At 43.2% G+C, this 23,273-nt stretch overlaps 1 protein-coding gene across 2 annotated transcripts in view; it reads right to left on the bottom strand.

Annotated features, from left to right (window-relative positions):
* The window catches only part of TBC1D30 (TBC1 domain family member 30), an 84,370-nt gene that overhangs the window by 40,452 nt on the left and 20,645 nt on the right, over positions 1–23,273 (bottom strand). The window contains exon 1 of one of the 2 annotated variants that reach the window (XM_042947075.1): positions 839–1,001. The exons of the other annotated variant lie outside the window; for it this stretch is intronic. Within the exon in view, the coding sequence (XP_042803009.1) occupies positions 839–1,001 (163 nt within the window). Of the gene's footprint in view, positions 1–838; positions 1,002–23,273 lie in introns of those variants that run through there. 2 annotated transcript variants of the gene reach the window in all.

The following is a 23,273-nucleotide window of genomic DNA, read 5'->3' as shown; positions in this document are numbered from 1 at the left end:
AAGCACCGGCGAGAGTGCAGCCGGCTCCCTCTGCGGCCACCCTTTGCCAGAAAGCTCTGTGCCCAGGCACCCGCGCCAGGCCCATAAAACCCCGGGGAGGGATGCCGGGTGGTGGAGCAGACGCGGAGTTATGCAGCCTAGAGAAGCAAGGATGTGTAAACACAGGCTACCACCATAAAGGGCCTAGCCTAGCACACAAGGCGCGCTCCCGGACTTTAGCTGTAAGAAAGGATCTCTACTTGCAGGAGGGTTTCCTGCCCGCTCCCCAAACGGACACACAAATTAGAGGCTCCAGGCGAACTGACCCTAGCACTCACGCCGCGGGGACACTCAGGAAAATGCACCCGATTTTTCCTTCTCAGCCGCTGCCTCCCCCTTCGACCCCAAGAATCAAACATTCTCCTTTCTTCGCCTCACACACCTCTTTCAAGACGTGGCTTCCAGTGAGCCCGAAGCACAATTGGTTGCGCGGCCTCTGGCAGCCCGGGTAGCCGCCAGCACTTCCCCACCACGCGGACAAGGCCGAGCGCACCGCTCGCCTTAAGCTCTGGGTACAAACAGGGCTAGACCGCGCACAAGCCGCAGGGTCGGGACCCGCGGGCAACCACCGGGAGCAGCCAGTCCTCCCAGCCTTGGGAGGCCGCTGCCCGCGCCCAGGCCTTCGTCCGCGCTCTTCCCTCCCAGACCGACCCAGCCCCGCCCGCGCCGAGCCGCGGTACCCCGCACCGGGCGGCCCGCGAGCGCTGCCCGGTTTAGGCGGAGTTCAACTGAGGCAGAGGCACCAGTCCGGGGCGCCACGCTACTTTCCAGTGCCCCATCTGCAGCCCCGGGACCTCACCCGGCTCCAGGGTGCAGAGCAGCCGGGGCGCGGTCCGAGAAATACAGCTGCGCTTTTTGAGCACATTGCTCAGAATGGTGCCCACGCCTCCGCCTCCGCCACCCTGCCGCTTCAGGCATCTCCCTCCGCGCCTCAGGGAGCCGGTCAGCTTGTCCTGCCGCATTCGAGAGAGCCCGGGGCTCCGGCGCGGCCACCGTCCGCCTGGATCCCCGCCGCCCTGCCGGCGTAGCGGTTCCGCGCGCGGGACTTAGCGAGTCTCCTTAGTCGAGGGGCCCTTGGGAGCAGCGAGAGTGCGGCGGGAGCCCGGGGGTCGAAGGGACCTGCGAAGCACCGCTGGAGCCACCGAGCGCGGGGCGGTCGGCAGGCATCTGCAGTGCGGAGCCTGCACGGCTGAGGCAGGAGAGGGCTTGGGGCGGGGAAGGGGGCGGGAGCGAGCGAGCGAGCGCGCGGGAGATGAAGGCGGCGCTCCCGCCCCCAATCCCGGCATCACCATGCGCAGGCGGGCGGCCCTAGCTCCAGGGCGGCCTCAGCTCCTGAGCGCCCGGCGGGCTCCTGGCACCTGCGCCCAGGAACCGCAGGACTGCGGAGCCTGGAAACCCCAGAGTCCGGGAGCCTGGGAACTGGAGAGCGGCCAGGTGAACAAATGCGCCCCGGGACCAGAAGCTGCGGGAGACTAACGCGCTTTTCCCAAGATCTGGGAGGGGCTGGAGGGTGGCACCAAAGACAGCAAGTCTCAGGTGCAGAACACCAGAGAGATTCAAGTGCCCACCTATCCGGGCAGCTTCAGAAGGGACAGTCAGCCGAACGCAGGACGAATCTGGCAGCGTGGCAGAGAAGCTGGCAGGTGATGAAACACAAGCTTCATCCCAAATGGTGTTACACAGTTTCCTGGCAGCTTAGAGAGGCATGGAAAGCGCGTAACACCGAATAATAATGGTTGTTTCTCTTGGAAGAACAGGCTTCAAGAAAAAAGAATTGTTCACATTTAAAAGCAAGTTTTTTTAAGTGCCCCCTCTGTCCAGCCATAGACTTAAGTAGTTTAGAACTATTAACTATCATTACTATTTAAAAAGGGGGGGGGGGGAGGGAGTCATTCTTAAACTATGACAGTCACCCGTGGAATATTAATCATAAAAATGAATGAGGAATAAGGAAGGAAAGGAGATAGGAGGAAATACAGAGACATTTGTATTTGCTAATATTTAGAAAAGGAATACTACATGGATAAAACAACAAAAAAAGTATTTATGTGAGAGGGAACAGTGTGGAAGAAAGAGGAATGGAAAACAGACTTCTCTGGATGTGCCTTATATAGTTTTGACTCTGGGATAACGTTATATTAATAAATAAAAAGAAAAAAATGAAAATGAATGGAAATAAATGAACCTAACTGAATATCCTGTTGTTGGCACAAGAATACAGAAAAAATTACTAAGTTGCTTTAGAATACAGTATTGTGACTATACATCAATGGTGGTATATATTCCAAGGGCAAAAAGAGCTGCAAAAAAAACCTTAAATGTCAGTAAGTAGCATTATTGTTACTATATTGATTTTTTTTAATCCTTATGTACACTATGGGATAAAGCAAATAATGTTAATGCCACAAGAAACCAAGACGTTCTCAGTGTAACCGAAAACTCAAGTGTACAAAGAAATTAAGGGTTTTTTAATTCTGCAATATTATATTTGGAACTTTGGAACTAGTATGAACTTGTCTTTTTTTTTTTTTTTTTTTCAAAAATACATACACAGTTGAACAAGGAACAACAGGGGAGTAAAGGATGTGAACCTTCCCACCCACCCCCAATAGTGGAAAATTTGCATATAAATTTGACCTTCCAAAAACCTTACTAATTGCCTACTACTGACCAGAACCCTTACCAATAACATAAATGGTCAATCAACACATATTTGAATGGAGTGCCTTGCTGGCTCAGTTAGTAGAGCATGTGACTTTTGGTCTTGGGGGTCCTGCATTCCACACTGGGTACAGAGCTTACTTAAAAAAAATTAATTACTGGGGCACGTGGCTGGCTCAATATGTTGAGCATCTGAGACTTGATTTCAGCTCAGGTCATGACCCCAGGGTCATGGGATTGAGCCCTGCATTGGGCTCTGCACTAAGCAGAGTCTGCTTGGGATTCTCTTTCTCCCTCTGCCCCTGTCCCCAACTTGCCCTCTCTAAATTAAAAAAAAAAATTAATTCCTATGCAAATTTTGGGGGCACCTGGCTGGCTCCATCAGTAGAGCATGAGACTCTTGGTCTTGGGGTTGTGAGTTTGAGCCACACACTGGGTATAGAGATTACTTAAAAATAAACTTAAAAAAAAAACACATATTTGGTGTGTTAAATGTATTATATATGTATTCTTACAATAAAGTAAGCTAGAGAAAAGAAAATCTTAAGAAAATCATACATTGAAAAAAATTTTTAAAAAATCATACAGAAAAGAAAATGCATCTACAGTACTATATTTATTGAAAAAAAAACACTTATAAATGGACTTGTGCAGTTCAAACCCATGTTGTTTAGAACTAAAGACACTGAATGGGTTTTGAACTAAAGACAACCCAGCAGCAATGAACACCTGCAGCACCCAAGTTGTGGTCTCTAAAAACCATTCCCCACTAAAAAGAATCAAGACTCCTTTGAAGTGTGACTGATTCTACATCTGAGCCAGAAAAAAGTACAAGATAAGCCTGAACCATTTTGATGAGCTAAGGAAGTAAGGAAGTGCTCCAAGACTAATAGGGGCATGTCAAAAGGACATAAGAGTCACATGAATAGGCTACTACTGGCCAAAGATGGAAATTTTGACCATCAAAAACAATGACTGCTATTGATTGAAAAGTATTGAGTATTTTTTAAATGCAGTCCTAATGATATTCTGAAAGAGCTGGAAAAGAAGTCATTCTTATGACTCTGGCACACTTATTTGGTAATCAGTACATTCTGGGCTTTATGAAGTACCCCAGAATCTGAGGACAATGTCAGAAATGACACAACTCTAATCATGAAATACACATTTCATACATATAGAATCTGTTAAAATGAGATTCTTAATCTGCAAAAGTAAACCTGGCTCATTTGGGATACGTAAGCTACTCGGTTATGCCTGCCCCACTGGGGGAAAAATGCTTTGAAAAAGTACTGCCTCATCACTTGAGAAGATGAAGTCATTGTTTAACCTGGTCATAATTGACTGTTTGGCTTAGATTTCCCAACACTTTACACCAAGCTCAAAATCTATCCTTCGTCAGCCCGATACTTTCATAGTTTCAGTACATGTTGATTTTCCTTTTGCTTTCTCTTAATTTTAATAAGATGTCCATTGACTGTTCCAGCCTATCTCAGCTGTGCTGAGAGTAATAACAGAAAGAGAACTGACGTTTGGCTTTAGCCAATTTTTTAGAGGGCACCACAGGCCCCTGGTTGTGAAGACGGTGATGAATGGCCAGAATCAAAGGAAGAGAACCGGAAGGAGAGGGAAAATCCAAGAAAACAAGCCGGTATCTGCATGCACAGTCTCATCTTCCAGAGAGCTCTCATCTGCTCAAACCTTAGGGGGTTCTGTGTTCTCTTTTAACCAGAGAGGCTATTCACACTCAGTTTCTAACACTGGGCCAGCAGGAAAGACAGCCTCAGCAGCCAAGAAGAGGAGCAGTGGGCTCGGCTCTACAACATTGCCTCTGGAGCGGAAGGGACATCCAGCTCCCACAGCTGGTGGACATGTGCCTCTCAGACCATCCCCCTACCTCTGGCCCAGACTCCATGATCACCAAACAAAGGCTGAGTGTCATCTGACTTCCCATAGATTTTGCTGCAAAGAAGAAAATGCACCAGCCAGTTAATAGCAGCCAATACCCCCGAATTTGCCCAATTCTCAGTGAGCTGAGGAAATCAAGTTTCTGGACTGCCAAAGGAGAATCTAGACCCTAGATTGCCAAGCCCACCTCGACATGTCATGGCTGACAAAAAGCCCTCTCTCCATAACTCTTCTCCAGACAATTTTTTTTTTCCCATTAGTAATGGGTTTGTTTACTTTCAAGATAAAAATTCTGTTTCATCTCCAATTTATTACAAGGAAAAACTCTTTTAAAAAAGTTTCCTTGAAAACTTGCCATTCTAAACTACATAGAAACTGAAAACAGCAAAAAAAGAAAAAAAATAGTTTCTACTATTATAGCAATAAATAGTGACAGAATTAAATATTATTATTTTGTTTACATTGAAGAGGAAAGCCAGGATTGCCAACTTTTACAGCAAACAGATAATTAAACAAGCAGTAAAATACAATGGTCTAAAAGCAGCCATGGCATAAGCCTAGTATTATACTTATTGTATGACTCATGGTTTCTTATTCATGTCTGCAATATTGTTTTCTAGAAGCAAAAGATGTCACCTGAAGTCAACTTGCATAGGAAACAATGCCAGCATGGACTTTGCTTGAAGACCTCAGGTGGTAAGATTCCCAGCCAAGGCCAACTTAACATCCCTCTTTACTAATTGAGTGATCTTTACTAATCAAATAATATCAGTGAATTCACATTTGGGCAAATCATACCTTGGCACAGCCTTGAACAATTACAATTTAAGCTGTATTTGGTAAAAAGAAGGCTCAATGAAAACTGATTGGGATTTGAAACTTACTTGGATTGCTAAAGAAAATGAGTGTTTTGAGAGAGCCTCCTGAATGGTATACAGAGTCCAATCCCCACGGGACATCCCCAGAGATGGAAGTTCCCAGGCTGATACAAGAAGCAGGGATCTTCGGCTACCCCTGCACCTTCAGGTCCTTGAGCTGGGAGTGAGGCTCTCTTGAGAGCAAAATATTCCTTTATTCGGAGGCACAGAAAGCCCAACTTAAGGAATAAAAGCTCTGTCCCAAGGGGCTTCCAGACAGAAATCGGGTCTGGGACTTTTGTGATTTCCTCATGCTACTATTTTTAACAGTAAAATCTTAAAATAAAAAGGGCCTACGTGCTTATCTACAGGGACTGAACAGAACTAGTAGTGACAATTACCAAGAGAAAAAGCCCTGGAAGCCTGCTTTGAGGAGAGGAAAAAAACCCTACAGGGAGCTGTCTTGCTTGGGAGTGGGGGGCAGGGGGCGGGAGGGGTGAGAAACAGCCTGGAACTCATCCTTATAGCTGCAGAGTTTTCTCGCATCATTTGTGAGTACCCAAGTCTCTGACGGCAGATGAGAGGTTACCACATAGCAGGTCTCGTGGGTCTAGCAGGAGATGGGTACATCTCTGCACCCCTGCTAACTAGAAGGGCGGGGGTCTGGTGGCATAAAGCCACTATTTTCCTCTCTGCTCTCCCCACGACTTGAGAAAGTCTGTGAGCAACTCCTGAATAGTAAAAATCACATCTCCCCTAAAGGGACAGTAACTATGACCAGTACTGTAAAGGTTAACACTCTCCTCAGACCTACTTAAAAGTAAGGACTTAATAGGTAGTTCCTTCAACCCATTATCTGGGACAAAGCCCACGCACTATGAGCTCATGGTGATGAGCATCAATCATAACCATTTTCCCATCATGAAAGAGGCATAGAGGCAGGGCAGCAGGAAGAAACTGAGGGGGAAGAAAATCTTACAATTATCTGACATATCATGTTATGTACATGGGACATTTTATTTTCTTTCTGTGTGATTTTCTCCCCTCAGTCATAAAACTGATTTCTCTATTTAAATACAGTCATCCTTGCAGACAATCAGGTGTGGCTTTTGTATCTTATTTGAGAGAAAGGATCCTATCAAGCATGGAACAGAGAAGCTTTTAAATTCCAAAACCAAATCCACTCTACCTCCTGAGGGTCACTGTTGATGCTTTCTCTGGACTACTCCCTTTCATCAGATATTTTCAAGAACTCCTAACATTCCCCCCCCCCCCCCCCCCACACACACACGTTCAAATATTTTGGATGAAGTATTTTAAGAATAACCAGTTTTGTCTACAGATCAGAAAAAAAAAATTTTAATGTTTATTATTTATTTTTGAGAGAGAGAGAGAGAGAATGAGCAGGGGAGGGGCAGAGACAAAGGGAGACACAATCCGAAGCAGGCTCCAGGCTCTGAGCTGTCAGCACAGAGCCCAACGCAGGGCTTGAATTCACCAACCATGAGATCATGACCTGAGCCCAAGTCGGAAGCTTACCTGACTGAGCCACCCAGGCGCCCCTACAGATCAGAAATTTTTAAGTTATGACCATGATATGAGAATTTAATTCCCAAGGGGAGTGGAAGTCCCACCTCTGGGTACCATTATGAAAATGTACTTAAAACCCTGCAGCCAAGTCCACACAACCTCAGATACACAGCTAACCCAAAATTTTAGAAGTCATCATATTATTCCTCTTGGCCTCTGATTTTCTATGAAGTATTTTCTTGCCTCAAAATAAGTGAAAGTGATGTAATACTGCCTGAGGTAGGTTTATGTTGACTACAGAAAGACATCTTTGTATTTCTTTTATTCATTTATGCATTCATGAAATAAACATTCATTCGTCAACCACAGTTGGAAAGGCTTTATGCTATGGTCTGTGGGAAGTAAAAGTATGAATTCAGTACATTCTCTACCCTCAAGGAACTTACGGTTTACTGAGGGAAGGACAAAATGGGTGGTGACAGGACAGTGTGAAAGGTTTAAAATACTATGTGAGTATTTAAAATATCATGTGAGTACGTGGAGGGATAGCCTTATCTTTACCTTACCCTAAGGACTGTGTATTCCAATGTTTCCCCAGGGCTTTATTTCATTAAACTGTTAGATTTCAACTGAAAACAAGCCAAGGACAAAGCTGATTTCTGCTCTTACAATTGTGGCGATTCGGCTCTTTGCTTCCACATCAGGAGTAGAGCTGGAAGACGCAGACCATTGCTTCAGGAGACGGTGTCATTGTTCACCCTAGTCATGAGGAACTACTTAGCTTGGCCTTCCCAACCTTTTACACCAAACCATTCTATGGTTCCTTTGACCCAGTCAAGGGATATGAAAGGAGAGGGTTTCTGATACCTATTGATGCAAATTAGCGTGGCTTGCAAATACATGTTCATAGAGAGGAGAAGGGTCATGTCCTTAAGAAGAATGTGCTTAATTTTGATGGTGAGAAGAAAGAAGTATTGGAAAGAGAGATTAGAGTCAACATTAATGTTGGCGTGGCTGGTCTGGGAGCCTCAGATCACTCAGAAGGTGTAGAATATGCAGGCTAATGAGGAAGCGTGTCAAAGCAGTCACGGCACCTAGTGCGGCCCTCCAGGGGACAATGTGATGTGTCACGGAAGTGCTGGCTCTGAAGGCAGGCAGACCAAGGTTAGAATTCCACTCACTAGCTCGATGTCTGCGGGCAAGTTGCTTAATTTCTAGCTTTCAGTTTCCTCATCTTTAGAATCAACGATACTGATTTGAGGTCCTGTGTGGAATTAAATGGCAAAATAATAGCAAAAGTCCAGAGTCTAGCACATAGTGGTACAAAGTAGGCACTCAGTACATTTACATTTGGGCGTCCTTTTTTCCTTAGTGTATGTTGTTACTGTACAGGATAAAGTTAAAATGGCCCGGAGGGCGGTCTACCCAAATATCTGCCTAGCAGAGGACCCAGGACCAGACCCACAGGAGAGTGTGACTGGCCAGAATACCTCACCGAGGTTCCGACCAGGTGTTCTTCCTTTGCATTCTTACCCTACTGCCCTCACTCACTTGATAAGACTATTAAGATTGGCAGGGTGCCTGGGTGGCTCAGTCATGTAAGCATCCAACTCTTGATTTTAGCACAGTTCCTGAGATGGAGCCCCACATCGGGCTCTGTGCTGACAGTACAGAGCCTGCTTGGGATTCTCTCTCCCCATTTCTCTCTGCTCCTCCCGTTCTCGCTTTCTCTCTGTCTCAAAAAATAAATAAACATTAAAAAGAAAAAAGAATATTAAGATTAGCTTCATGTTTACTCCAAAGGACTGTATCAGAACTGCTAAATGGAAGTTACAGAGAGTCAGATACCAGCAAAATGTAAGAATGCTCTACCTGTAACAAAACCCAGAGCCTCAGGACGCCTTAAATGCCCTGTCCTTCAGAGTTCTCAGGCAAAAGCTACACACCCAGCAGACAGGAATACCCTCAATGGACGTGTAAAATGAGGTATGGCTCAACAACTAATAACAGTGAAACAGCTTCAGTTTAACTGATACTCAAATTCTATTACTCTGTAAGAATCCCTCAATCCAATATAAATGTTTACCAACTGTAATGCACAGAGAATACAGGTGGAGTTATTATATTTTCAGGTAAGCTGCAATTTAAGCAAAAAGATCCTTTTGGCTTCCGTCCTCATTAAGAATACTTGTAAGATATATTATTACACTTTCTTGGACTTCAAAAGACTATTCTGAACAAACTGAATTTTTATGTATTTATTAAGAATCTTACATTATCTTTAGATCATTACTCTCATTATATGAGAATCCAAGACACTACTGGAAAGGAATCCCAAATCATGTTAGGGACTACATTAAAAGGAAAATGCATATCTCCTGAATTACATGTACCTGGGGGTAAGAGGAAGTTTATGGTGTATCAATCAACACAGTCCTCAGTGTTTTGAAGGGTAGCATATCTGGTGACTTATTCATTTTTACCTTTACCTTCATAAACATTTAGGAATACACCAGTGTGGGGCGCCTGGGTGGCTCAGTCATGATTTCACAGCTTGTGAGTTCAAGCCGACGTTGGGCTCTGTGCTGACAGCTCAGAGCCTGGAGCCCGCTTCAGGTTCTGTCTCCCTCTCTCTTTCTGCCCCTCCCCTGCTCGTGTACTGTCTCTCTCTCTCAAATATAAGTAACATTTTTAAAAAAGGAATATACCGGTGTATCCCTGGAAATGGTTATGTATGTGTTCTAGTCTTTGAAAGTCAACCTAAAGTTTGGGTAATAGAGAAAAACTCTTTTTTTTTTTTAATTTTTTTTTTAATGTTTATTTATTTTTGAGAGACACAGACAGAGTGCAAGTGGGGGAGGGGTAGAGAGAGAGGAAGACACAGAATCCGAAGCAGGCTCTAGGCTCTGAGCTGTCAGCACAGAGCCTGACGCGGGGCTCGAACTCATGAACCATGGGTTCATGACCTGAGCCGAAGTGGGACGCTTAACCAACTGAGCCACCCAGGTGCCCCGGTAACAGAGAAAAACTCTTAAAGAAGCAGACAGCTTAATAAGTACACTTTCTATGTGTTTCTTCTCTTCTAGAAGCAATACAAATATGGCCTATTATACTCATGTACTTGATAGAGCAGTGCTGGCACCTTTAATTACCATTGTCTTTAGTCCCAGCTTATCACAGAGTCTCACTTGGCAGTATGTTAGTCTGGCCTGATGCCAGAATCAATTAGATATGCCAGCTCCTAGGGAGGGAATAGATTATATCTTTAAAAAAAAAAAAAAAAAAAAAAGCAACCTCTGGTTTCTCTAAATTTTAAACCTTCCCGATACTTGAAAACTAAGTACCACAAAGTATTTTAGAAAACTTCTAAATAATTTTCCAGCATAGGGCTTGATACACCATAGGCAGTCAGTAAATGTTTTTTGGTTTTTTTTTTTTCATTGCCTCTATGACACACAAAAGATATCAGATCACGATCCTGGATTGAACATTTAAAAATGGTACCTGCATGAGGACCTGAATGGAAATTTTTCCAAAGAAAAATTTTCCAAAGACATACAGATGGCCCACAAACACATGAAAAGATGCTCGACATCACTAATCATTAGGGAAATGCAAATCAAAACCACAATGAGATATCACATTACACCTGTCTGAATGGCTAAAATCAAAAAGACAAGAAGTAGCAAGTGTTGGCAGGGATGTGGAGAAAAAGGAACCCTCATGCACTGTTGATAGGAATGTAAATTGGTACAGCCACTGTAGAAAACAGTATAGAGGTTCCTTTAAAAATCAAAAATACGGGGCCTGGGTGGCTCAGTCGGTTGACCATCTGACTTCAGCTCAGGTCATGATCTCATAGCTCGTGTGTTCGAGCCCCGTGTTGGGCTCTGTGTGGACAGCTCGGAGCCTGGAGCCTGCTTTGGATTCTGTATCTCCCTCTCTCTCTGCTCCTCCCCCACTTGTGCTCTGTCTCTGTCTCAAAAATAAATAAACATTAAAAAAAAACTTTTTAATCAAAAATAGAAATATCATACAATCCCATAATTCCACTACTGGGTATTTACCTAAAGAAAACAAAAACACTAATTCAAAAAGATATAGGCACCCCTACGTTTATTGCACCATTATTTACAACAGCCAAGATATAGAAGCAACATAAGTGCCCACTGACAGACAAGTAAATAAGGAAGATGTAGCATTTAAATATACAATGGAATATTACACAGCCATAAAAAGGCCATTTTGTGACAACATGGATGGACCTAGAGGGTATTATACTAAATGAAATATGTCAGACAGGGAAAGACAAATACTGTATGATTTCACTCATATGTGGGATCTAAAAAACAAAATAAGTGAATAAACAAACAAAAAGCAGAATCAAAACTATAGAGAACTAAGGGTTGCCGAAGGGAAAGGGGTGGGGACATGGGCAGAATGCATGAAGGAGAGTGAAAGATACAGGCTTCCAATAATGGAACAAGTAAGTCCTGCGGATAAAAGGCACAGCATAGGGCATACAGTGAGTGATACTGTAATAGCATTGCATGATGACAGGCGGTAGCTACGCTTGTGGTGAGCATGGCATAACGTATAGAGAAGCTGAATCACTGTGTTGTACACCTGAAGCTGTAAACACCGTGTGCCAACTATACTCAAATAAAAAACGTCTTTAAACAATAAAATAAAAAATAAAAATGGTGCCTGCAGATTGTGGTAATCACTTTACAATATATGCATATATCAAATCATTATGTCATACACCTAAAACTAATACGGTGTTATAGGTCAATTCTTTCTCTAAAAATAATTTTTTACACATGGTACCTGCCTTAGCACCTGTATTCCATATGCCACACTTCTCCCACCCCCCCAGCTGATTCAGCTATGCCTTTGAATTATTTATAAGCACATCTTCTCCTCTCAATAGATCATAAACTCCTTTGAGCATAGGGACTAAGTCTTATTCATTGTTGTATGTCCCCCCCACAACTGCCCGCAGCTAGCATGGGACTCTGTACACATTTGGTACTCAGTACATGAATGTTAAAAATAAACAACATCATAAATTCATCATGTCAGGAAGAGAGCCATACCTTCCCACTCATTGAAAAAGAGCTTTTTATTCAACTACAAGAGACATAAGCAGATGTGTTTATAAACAGTTATTTTGACTGACATTTGTACAAAGCACAAAAAAAATCCCCAAACACTATTCTTAGTCTCCCTGACAAGTTTCCAAAACATGTAATGCTCAAATGTCACATACTTGCTCTGCTTATCAGGTGAAAGATGCTCTTAAAATACTAGCTATCAAGGCAGTCAGCATAGTATAGTAGCCAAAAAGCACAGACTCTAGAACCAGCTGTCTGGACTTGAAACCTGGCTCTACCACTCAGGGGCAATGTAACTTGGGTAAGTTAATTGTCTCAGTTTCCTCATCCATAAAATGGGACAATTTAAGTACCTACTTAATAGGAGCTATTCTAACAATCCAATGATGCAGGTAAAGCACTTACTATACCATCTGGCCCACGGTAAGCTCTATATAAATATGACCTACTATTTTATTTATTTTTATTTTTTTAATAGAACTTATTGTCAAGTTAGCTAACATACAGTGTGTAAAGTGTGCTCTTGGTTTTTGGAATTCCCATGGTTCATCACTTATATACAACACCCAGTGCTCATCCCAACAAGTGCCCCCCTCAATGCCCATCACCCATTTTCCCCTCTCCCCTGCCCCCCCATCAACCCTCGGTTTGTTCTCTGTATTTAAGAGTCTCTTATGGGTTTGCCTCCCTCTCTGAAACTATTTTTTCCCCTTCCTAAAGGAAAGACATTTTAAACTATTACATCAATATTGCTACAGATTACAAATGATGCTGCCAGGTCACTCTAGCTTCTTTGCTCTTTAATTATGTTACCACCCATTCTGGAATGGATTTTAGTGTAAAATTAGTCTAGGAAGCCCATAAAAGAGAACATTAATTTAAATTGACAAATTGCTCACGTTTTTAATCATCTTGATTTTTTTAACATGTTACTTGAGGAGAAGTCTCTTCAATGCAGACAAGTTAATCCTTCCCTGCTCTTCATAAATTAATAAAGCCGCAGCATTATTTACCCAACAGCCACTTGCCCTGCAAGATCACTACAACCAGGAAATCAATCTTTCACAGCACAGTTTAAGTAAGCAATTTTCTTCTCAGTCTTTCCATTCCTCCAATACTATAACTTTTTAAATAATGCATGCAAGTTTCTGAAATTTGGCTCCATCATTTTATTTTAAAGAGTTTTCCCAAATGTAGCCCATCATTTGGTAGAAAGTTCTGGTCTTTCAATAAATTTTGATTTGCAATGTAAGTAAGTTTTATGGTGTGCTCTACATTCTTACATGTTTTAACACTAATTCCTCGAGCTGGAGGTGGCAAAGACATCCAGGAAGGAGAAATACCTTGTCCAAAAAAATCATTTTTCTAAGTCTGTCAATTTACCAGGACTATATTTTTTAAAGCAGTTGCACAAAGAAAGAAGTAAGGATAAAAGTGGGACAACTAATAGCAAGAACTACCATGTACCCATTGTCTACTACAAATCATCACTAAACTAGGTACTCTAATTATCTCATTTTACCAAAAAGATAGCAATTATCTTCCAAGAAATGGGGAGCGAAAGGGCAGTGTATGCATATATCATCAGGGTAATTGTTTTACTAAGCATAAGAAACAAATGACTAAAAGAAAATACAATCAGGGGCTCCTGGGTGGCTCAGTCAGTTAAGCGTTCAACTCTTGGTTTCAGCTCAGGTCATGATCTCACAGTTTGTGGGTTTGAGCCCCGCATCAGGCTCTGCACTGACAGTACAGAGCCTGCTTGGGATTCTCTCTCTTCCTCTCTCTCTCTCTCCCCCTCCCCCACTCAATGCTGTCCCTCTCTTTCTCTCAAAATAAATAAACTTTAAAAAAAGAAAAAAGAGGGGCACCTGAATGGCTCAGCCGGTTGGGCGTCAGACTTCGGCTCAGGTCATGATCTCGCAGTTCCTGAGTTCGAGCCCTGTGTTGGGCTCTGTGCTAACAGCTCAGAGCCTGGAGCCTGCTTCGGATTCTGTGTCTCCTTCTCTCTACCCCTTCCCCGCTCATACTCTGTCTCTCAAAGATGAATAAACGTTTAAAAATTTTTTAAAAAGAAAATACAATCAAATACAGTTAATTCTGGGTGGTGAGAATATGGGAGCCTACTATATTTTTCCTTGTACTTTTCTGACTTTTATTCCCTAAGAAGGAACCAAGGAAGGAAAGAAAGAAGGAATAAACAAGCAAACCAACCAAGAGGTGAAATAACTTTCCAAAGGTCATACAAATAATAAGGCGGAGCTGGGATTTGAACCCAGGTCTGTCTCACTCTAAAGTCATGCTCTATCCACTAAGCCAATGAAATATAACCATATATTTTTATCTAAGCAGGGTCAAAAACATTTTGGAAGTTGTTAAAGACTTGTTTACAGCCCCATTTATGTTACCAAAACTGAATAAGATACCCATCATTTCCCCAAACTCCCCCTCTTCTATTAATCTACTAAAACAAAGTACTGGTACAGGTAACAAAGCATCTGCTTCAGCAAGGTTAGCTCAGCACAGCAGTGAACCCAAACAAACAAACAAACAAACAAAAAACATGATGCCAGAGCAAACGAGTGAGGTTCTTAGGCTAGGATTACAGAAAACCAGCTGTATCTTTTATGACACATGATGGGGCATGCAGGAGTTAATTAGTGCCCACAGAGAGATGGGCTTGGTGGAGACCGCATGGGGCATGGCTTTCTGCATCAGGTCACCCCACAACTCACCCAGGGAAAATGTGGGCCACCTTAAAGTTCCCCGAGAAACTGCAGATATGATTGATCTCTAAAAATAATTTGCCGAATGTGAAACAGGAAACAGGAAGCTGGTTAATTAGCTGAGAAAGCAACAAATTAAAGACCCTCTCCATAGAGAGAAAAATGGTAAATGATGCGGACTCAGGGTATAATCAGTCTTGAGTGATGTTCAGGCCATTGTTGCGTTCCCTCATGTGCAAGGAGCAGCTGTTGTAATTACTACATCTCGGAGTCAGGATGACATTTGAGATGATTCAAACCAAATTGCCCAGACTTTTAAAAACGTGTTTGAAAACTCTTGCACAATATCACACACGGTAGCAAAATCTCATTAACTACTTACTAATGTTGAAGCTTTGACGCAGTGAGTCAACCCCTCAGATGCTCCCTTGCCATATGTCCAACATTTGCGTTACAAAATTTGATGTACAATTTAATCTGAAATGAACTTTAGTCAAAGAGAAATGCTTAGGATACTCCACCAACCCACCTGGTCCTCATCTAGGTGAGTTGGAACCACACAGAGGGATGCTATGGGCAGCAAATTCATCTATGGCTGACTCTCCCAGGAAGGAAAAATTAGATTAGGCCAGTGATGTGAGTTTACCTTCCACCTCCGAAGCTTTATGGCTTCCTAATAGGAAGGACAGTTGAGCTCTAAAACAGATTACTAGGGTCTAACAGAAATGACTGTCAGAGAGCAATTTTCAGGGGAAGAAGTCCAAAGAATACTCGAGGACAATGCTGTCTAAGACTTAATTCGATAGTCAGCCGTTTCTTGTGTCCTTCCCTGTTGTAGCTTTCTCCTAGGTTACCCTGAAACCTTCCGGTAAGTGTGTCACTGACAACCAGTGCCACATGCCCGTGGTACACTGGGGAATGACAAAGGAGGAACAGGTGGAGAGTGAAGGAAAGGAATGAGGAGGAAAGATGCACTGTGGGGGCGGAGAGCACATAGCAATGGAGAAGTCGGACGGCTGAATCAGAATGGATGTGAAACGCAGACCTACCAACAAGGGCTGTTGGGAGCCAGGGCCACATTTTGCTATTGGTTGTCTCTAGTCCCAGAGGTCACTCTTCATTTCTCCGTGGCCTTGCAACCGTGGGAGGTGTGTGGAGGGGAAGAGCAGGAATGAACGGTCAGGCAGGGGGGCTTTGTACTGAACAGAACGTGGGAGGGCGACTGCCAGAGAATCCCCCTTTCTCTGACCGCAACAGCTGAGAACGTGGAAGATAAAGACCTGGAGGGAAGGAGAAAGAACACAAGGAAGAGGGAGAGGACAACATTCCATCGGGAGATCCCACATTCCACGAGGCACAGTAGCAAGCCTTCAGACTGGACCTGTAGCAATACTGATCAGAAACCACAAACAAGTGGCTGGGTATGAATCATGACTCACAGAGGCAGAGGGAAGCCATAGAAGCAGTTTTAAGTGAGGAAAAACAAGTCACAAGATCAAAGCTGAGGAGACCAGAAAAGGACACAAAGCAGATGCATAGAGAAAAATGGTTCAGGATGAAGACTGTAAAGAATTCAGGGCATTAAAGGTGTATTTTTTGATGTAATGCTATATGAATGGCACAAGGGCAGGTTTGCAATGTTTACAGTTTATTTATTTATTTTTGAGAGAGAGAGAGAGAGAGAGAGAGAGAGAGAGTATAGGGGAGGACAGAGAGAGAGGGAGACAGAGAGAGTCCCAAGCAGGCTCCATGCTGTCAGCTCAGAGTCCAACATGCAGCTCGTTTCCTGATCGTGAGATCCTGACCTGAGCCAAAATCCAGAGTCGGACACTTAACCGACTGAGCCACCCAGGTGCCCCAAGACTTGCCATGTTTAAGAAGTCAGAGCTACTCCATATTTGCAGCAGCACTATTTGCAATAGCCAAGGGGCGAGAGCAATCCAAGTGCCCATCCACAGATGAATGAATAAACAAAATGTGGCCTATATGTACAGAGGAACATTATTCAGCCTTTAAAAGGAAGGAAATTCTGGGGTGCCTCAGTGGCTCAGTCGATTAAGTGTCCGACTCTGGATTTTGGCTCAGGTCATGATCTCACAGTTTGTGAGATCAAACCCCACATTGGGTTCTGCGTGGACAGTGAGGAGCCTGCTTGAGATTCTCTCTCCCTCTCTCTGCCCCTCCCCTGCTTGCACTTTCTCTCAAAATAAGTAAACTTAAAAAAAAATTTTTTTAATAAACAAAACAAAGCAAAAGACAGGGACACCTGGGCAGCTCAGCTGGTTAAGCGTCCGACTTGGGCTCAGGTCATGATCTCACGATTCGCGAGTTTGAGCCCCGCGTCGGGTTCTGTGCTGACAGTGCAGAGCCTGCAGCCTGTTTCAGACTCTGTGTCTCCCTCCCTCTCTGCCCGTCCCCTGCTCACGCTCTGTCTCTCTCTCTCTCAAAGATAAATAAACATTTAAAAAAAGTGGGTTTTTTTAAAGGCAAATAATGAATGGTGGTTTACAGGGTCTGGGGAGAGGGAGAAATGGGAACTTATTGTTTAGTGGATGTGGTTTTGCAAGATGAATACCACTGAAATACACCCTTAAAAATTAAGATGGTAAAGTGATATGTAATTTAGCACAGTAAAAAGAGAAAATGAGGGTCGCCTAGGTGGCTCAGTTGGCTAAGCGTCCGACTTCGGCTCAGGTCAAAACCCTGCAGTTCACAAGTTTGAACCTCGCATCAGGCTCTGTGGTGACAGCTCAGGGCCTGGAGCCTGCTTCGGATTCTGTGTCTCCCTCTCCCTGCCCCTCCCCTGCTCGTGCTCTGTATCTCTCTGTCCCTCAACAATAAATAAATGTAAAAAAAATTTTTTTAATAAGTATTTAAAAGAAGAGAGATGCCTTTAAAAACATACACATGAACAGATGCAGATTAGCACTTGGTGTCCAGCAGTTTTGAATATATTCCCCTTATAGCAGTATCTTCCGAGATACAGTACGTCTTTGATAAAAATTTTCGAGCCTCTACCGTATACAAGCAATGTGTTAGACACTGGGAACATCAAGACTGGTAAAGCAGAGTCCAATGTAAGATACAGACCAGGAAATAAAGTATGGCAATTCTATGTGACCAGGATGACCCTGAAAAGAGTGAGCATCTAATTCAGACTATGTAGTCAAAAGTACTTGGCAGGAGGGGCACCTGGGTGGCTAAGTCAGTTAAGGGTCCGACTCTTGGTTTCAGCTCAGGTCATGATCTCAACAGTTGTGACATCGAGCCCCACGTCAGGCTCTGCACTGGAGCCTGCTTAATATTTTCTCCATTTCCTTCTGCCTCTCTCTCTCTCTCTCTCTCTCTCTCTCTCAAAAAAAAGTACTTGGCAGGAGAGATGATCCCTCAGCTGCACCCTAAAAATAGAAGTTACCACATAGAGGTAGTGAAGAAAAGAGTACCAGACAAGGGGAAATAGTTGTGGCTGGAAAAAATATGGTGAGTTGTTTTTTTTTTAATGTTTATTTTATTTTTGAGAGAGACAGAGCATGAGCTGTGGAGGGGCAGAGAGAGAGAGAGAGGGAGATATAGACTCGGAAGCAGGCTCCAGGCTCCAAGCTGTCAGCACAGAGCCCGACATGGAGCTCAAACCCACAAACTGTGCGATCATCACCTGAGCTGACGTCAGACACCTAACTGAGCCACCCCATCACCCTGAGAATGTGGTGAGTTTTAAGCACCTCATGTAACTCCTCCTGCTTGGAGCACAGAATGGGAAGTGATTTGAAGGAGAGGAAGGTAGAGAGTCAAACAGCGTCCACACATCAACAATGAAAATGATTTTTCTGGACAGTGATAAACCAGTTGATGGAAGGATGCTTTAGCTTTTGATCCACGAGTAATTTTGTGGGGGGGAAATGCCATGAATGGTATATTAGGACAAAAACAGAATAGGAGTTGAGAGGAAACGCAGCACCAATTACCCATGTGGCCATAAGCATCTGTGTGTGTGTGTGTGTGTGTGTGTGTGTGCGCACGCACACATGTGCATTAAAATACACCTAAATTTACCGTGTTAACCATTCTCAGTCTACAGTTCTGTAGCGTTAAGTGCATTCACACTGTTGTACGACTGTCTCCAGAACTCTTTTTCCCAAACTAAAACTCTATACCCATTAAACAATAACTCCCTCTTCCTCCCTCTCCCCAGGCCCTGGCAATCACCATTCTACTTTATACCTCTACAATTCTGGCTACTCTGGTGCCTCATGTAAGTGGAATCATATAGCATTTGCCTTTTTGTGATAGCGTTATTTCATTTAGCATAATGTCCTCAAGGTTCGTCCATGTTGTGGCATGTGTCAGAATTTCCTTCCTTTTGGGGCACCTGGGTGGCTCAGTTGGTTGAGTGTCCGACTTCGGCTCAGGTCATGCTCTCACAGTTTGTGGGTTCAAGCCCTGCATTGGGCTCTGTGCTGACAGCTCAGAGTCTGGAGCCTGCTTTGGATTCTGTGTCTCCCCCTCTCTCTGCCCCTTCCCAGCTTGCGTTCTGTCTCTCCCTCTCAAAAATAAATACACATTAAAAAAAAAAAAAGAATTTCCTTCCTTTTTAAGACTGAACTATGTTTTACTGTATATATACACCACATTTTTGTTTATCTGTTCTTCCACTGATGAACACTCAAGTTGCTCCCACCTTTTGGCTATGGTAAATAACGTTGCAATGAACATGGGTATACAAATACGTCCTTCCAGACCCTACTTGCAATTCTTTTGGGCATATACCCAGAAGTAGAATTGCTGGATCATATGATAGTTCTATTTTTAATTTTTTAAGGAACCATCATACTGTTTTCCATAGCAGCAACACCCTTTAACTTCCCACTAACAACGTACAAGGGCTTCAATGTTTTCCACATTCTTGTGAACACTTGTTATTTTCCAGATTTTTCTTTTTTTATAGAAGCCTTCTTAATAGGTGTAAGGTGGTTATAAACATCTTGTTTGAGCATTCAATTTCATCGTCTGTAAAATGAGCACATTGGATTAAATGATCCTGAAGGATCTGAAATTTCATTCTATGAATTCAGATGAGAATTCGGTTGATTTCCTGGGAAAACTCAGCAAGGTCATTTAATCACTCTGAGACTCACATTCCCTAGCTATATTCACAGCACTGACACACTGGATGTGGTTTCAAGTTAAACACAGACTGAAATTCAAGTGCAAGGAGTATTAACTTAATGGGACCATTTAAGAGAGCCTGGTCCCAGCCATCCGTGGGGAGGGCACTGGATACTGAAGTTGATTGGTCCACATATTCACACTGTTGTACAACCATCTCCAGAACTTTTTTTCCCAAACTAAAACTCTATACCCACTAAACAATAATTCCCCCTTCCTCCCTCTCCCCTGGAGCACACTTCACTGTTCACCCCACACGCAGGTGGGGGGGGGGGATTATTCACAGTGACTATAATAGAGACACCTTCTAACTCATTGCTCAACATTCACTTATATAAAGGGATAGAACTGCAACTAAATTAAAAAATGACCAGGCTCGGATGGCAGACAGAAGAGGTCATTACCTCCAAGAAATCTGTTATGTTTTCTGGTGTGGAGTGAGTCCTTCCCAAATACAGCAAATAAAACTCTGAACTGGGAAACATATTTTCTCAATGGGACACTTCGAAGAGTCACCAGTAAGTCCCTGGGGAAGAATACTGTGCTTACAAACAGGTAAACAAAGACAAGAAGGACAATTTGTAGAAAAAAACAGTAATACCACAAACAGAACCCAGGACTCCTGAACTCACAGCCCAATAGGCTTCACAAATTTAGCTCCTCCTCTAAAAGGAGGATTATTATTATCATTACATCTTTCCAAGAACAACAAAAATCAAAAATCCATCAACATGGCTGTGTATATATTGTTTAGGTCTTTTTGTAGGAGTACTGGCACATTGAGAACCTGGTGTGGGAACCAAACATGAGAAGCCTCCTTAATGTTCTATCAAGACTCATCACCCAACACCTGAAAACCACAAGGGTTAAAGGTGGAGTATCTCATACTTTCTGTGGCTGATCTTGGGACAATTAGGGCAGAAAAAGCTCAGAGAAGGCCACCAACAAGGGCTGAAAGAGGTTTGTCCCAAAAGAGTCACAATGTATGGAGAAAACAAGGAAATGACTTTTGTGCCTTCTTTTCCATTCGTTTTTAATTATATCACATACTGATTCTGGAAACTGTGTGATCTGACAAAGCAGAAAACTGCTGGATATGAGAAAGACTGAGCAGGAAGGAGGGGGTCCAAGCCCCGGATAAGGAAAAGGAGCAAGCCTGCCCTCTGGTGGACATCCTGAGTAGTGGCAGCAAGACCTGAAAAATGAGACTTTTTTTTTTTTTTTTTTTTTTTTTTTTTTTAAAGTAGGCTTCAAGGGGGTAGGGGGCAGGGCTTGAATTCACAACCCTAAGACCAAGACCTGAGCCAAGAACAAGAGTCCAACGCACTTACCGGACTGAGCCACCCAGGCGCCCCAAGAATGAGACCCTTTCTGTCTGCACCTTTAGCTGGAGGATTGAGACACACAAAAAGCCAAGGCACCTATCTACAAGTTTCATGCATATCAGAAACTTTATGGGAGAGATCACAGGCCAAATGGCAAACTCTGATGTTGCCTTAGTGGAACTGTGTTGAGAAGGAAATGCTGAGTGAGACCAAAAAAGAGCACCGTCTAAAAGGCTAGGCATGGGCTGTGATGTGCATTCATTAGAAGCTATTCTTTCCCAACAGACAGACAAACAGATAGATAGACAGACAGACAGACAACTTTTTAAGAGAGAGAGAGAGACCACGTGCCCGCACAAGCAGGGAGGGGTAGAGAGAGAGCAAGAGAATCTTAAGCAGGCTCCACCCCCCAGCTTGGTGCCTGACATGGGGCTCAGTCTGAGGGCCGTGAGATCATGACCTGAGCTTATATCAAGAGCTGGTCACTTCACTGACTGAGCCACCTGGTGCCCCTCAAAACATTACTTCTACAGAGTCCATTACTAACACCTACCTGTTCATGCCCTTACCAGAAAAAAAAAAAAAAATGATGTTACATTACTATTCAATGATATATAATCCATTGAAAGTAAAAATCATGACAAAAACCCCAAGCAGCAGGTAGGAAAAGACTTCTGACATCCTGAGGAGGGAGATAGGGTCAGATATATATTTAGAATTGGGTAAGTAAACTTTTACAATGCTGTTGAGGAAATAAAGACAATACAGCTGAATTATCTGTATTTGCTATTGTTCTGCGGCCTGATACATAAATTTTCAAACAGTTTTTTGGACCTTCTAACTAGAATGATAGAACCTAATTTTTCCCTACTCACTCCATCCTCGCATAGAAATAAGACTGTATTAACATTATCAATTAATAAGTATGTCCTGGCCAAACAGCCAAACTCTCAAATAAGCTTTCAATCTAGCTAGGAAGGCAGTTCACATAAACTAGTGCCCTGTGTTCTGTTAACAGTTACACTAGATTAATTATGAGGTCCCCTCTAGCTCCAAAATTCTAAGATGTTATAATTACACAAAATTCCTGCACATTTACTAATGACAAAGTTCCAATCTCAACCATCCCGATACTGTTCCTTCCTGATCAGTCCCTTTCCCATATGTCAGAGTGATGAATCCAAATCTGCACTGTTGTTCACAAGCTCCGCGCCTACTCCGCCTGTCCCCCTCACTTCCATCATCAAGTCACCTGCCTCACACATGCACGGTGACTTTGACCGAACCTCTTAATTTATCCCACCAACCCACCCACCCAGCTATCCATCCAACAGACCTTCTATGAGCTCATCGCAATGCCAAGCATTGTAACAGATGCTGAGGACAAAAAGGTGAATGATATAGCCTCTCCCTCAGGAGATCTATGTCAAATGGCCAGGGGAAGGAAATAAATAGATGTATAAAGAAACAAACTACCACTATATATATGTATATACATACATATGTGTGTGTGTGTATAATATATATATATATATATATATATATATATATATATATATATATATGGTAAAATGTTATTGGTGCTATAATAGAACTAAGGATAAGGAATGATGGAATTAAGAGGAGGAAAAGGTTGGGGCGCCTGGGTGGCTCAGTCGGTTAAGCAGCCGACTTCGGCTCAGGTCATGATCTCACGGTCCGTGAGTTGGAGCCCCGCGTCAGGCTCTGTGCTGACAGCTCAGAGCCTGGAGCCTGTTTCAGATTCTGTGTCTCCCTCTCTCTGACCCTCCCCCGTTCATGCTCTGTCTCTCTCTGTCTCAAAAATAAATAAACGTTAAAAAAATTAAAAAAAAAAAAAAAAAAGAGGAGGAAAAGGTTAATCAATAATAACCAATGGGGACACAGAAAAGCCTCCATGCAAGGAAGTCGGGACAAGCCTAGTTC

The sequence above is a fragment of the Panthera leo genome, chromosome B4 (assembly GCF_018350215.1).
Source record: "Panthera leo isolate Ple1 chromosome B4, P.leo_Ple1_pat1.1, whole genome shotgun sequence".
NCBI classification, from domain to species: domain Eukaryota; kingdom Metazoa; phylum Chordata; class Mammalia; order Carnivora; family Felidae; genus Panthera; species Panthera leo.
This window is presented reverse-complemented; position numbering and strand designations above follow the sequence as displayed.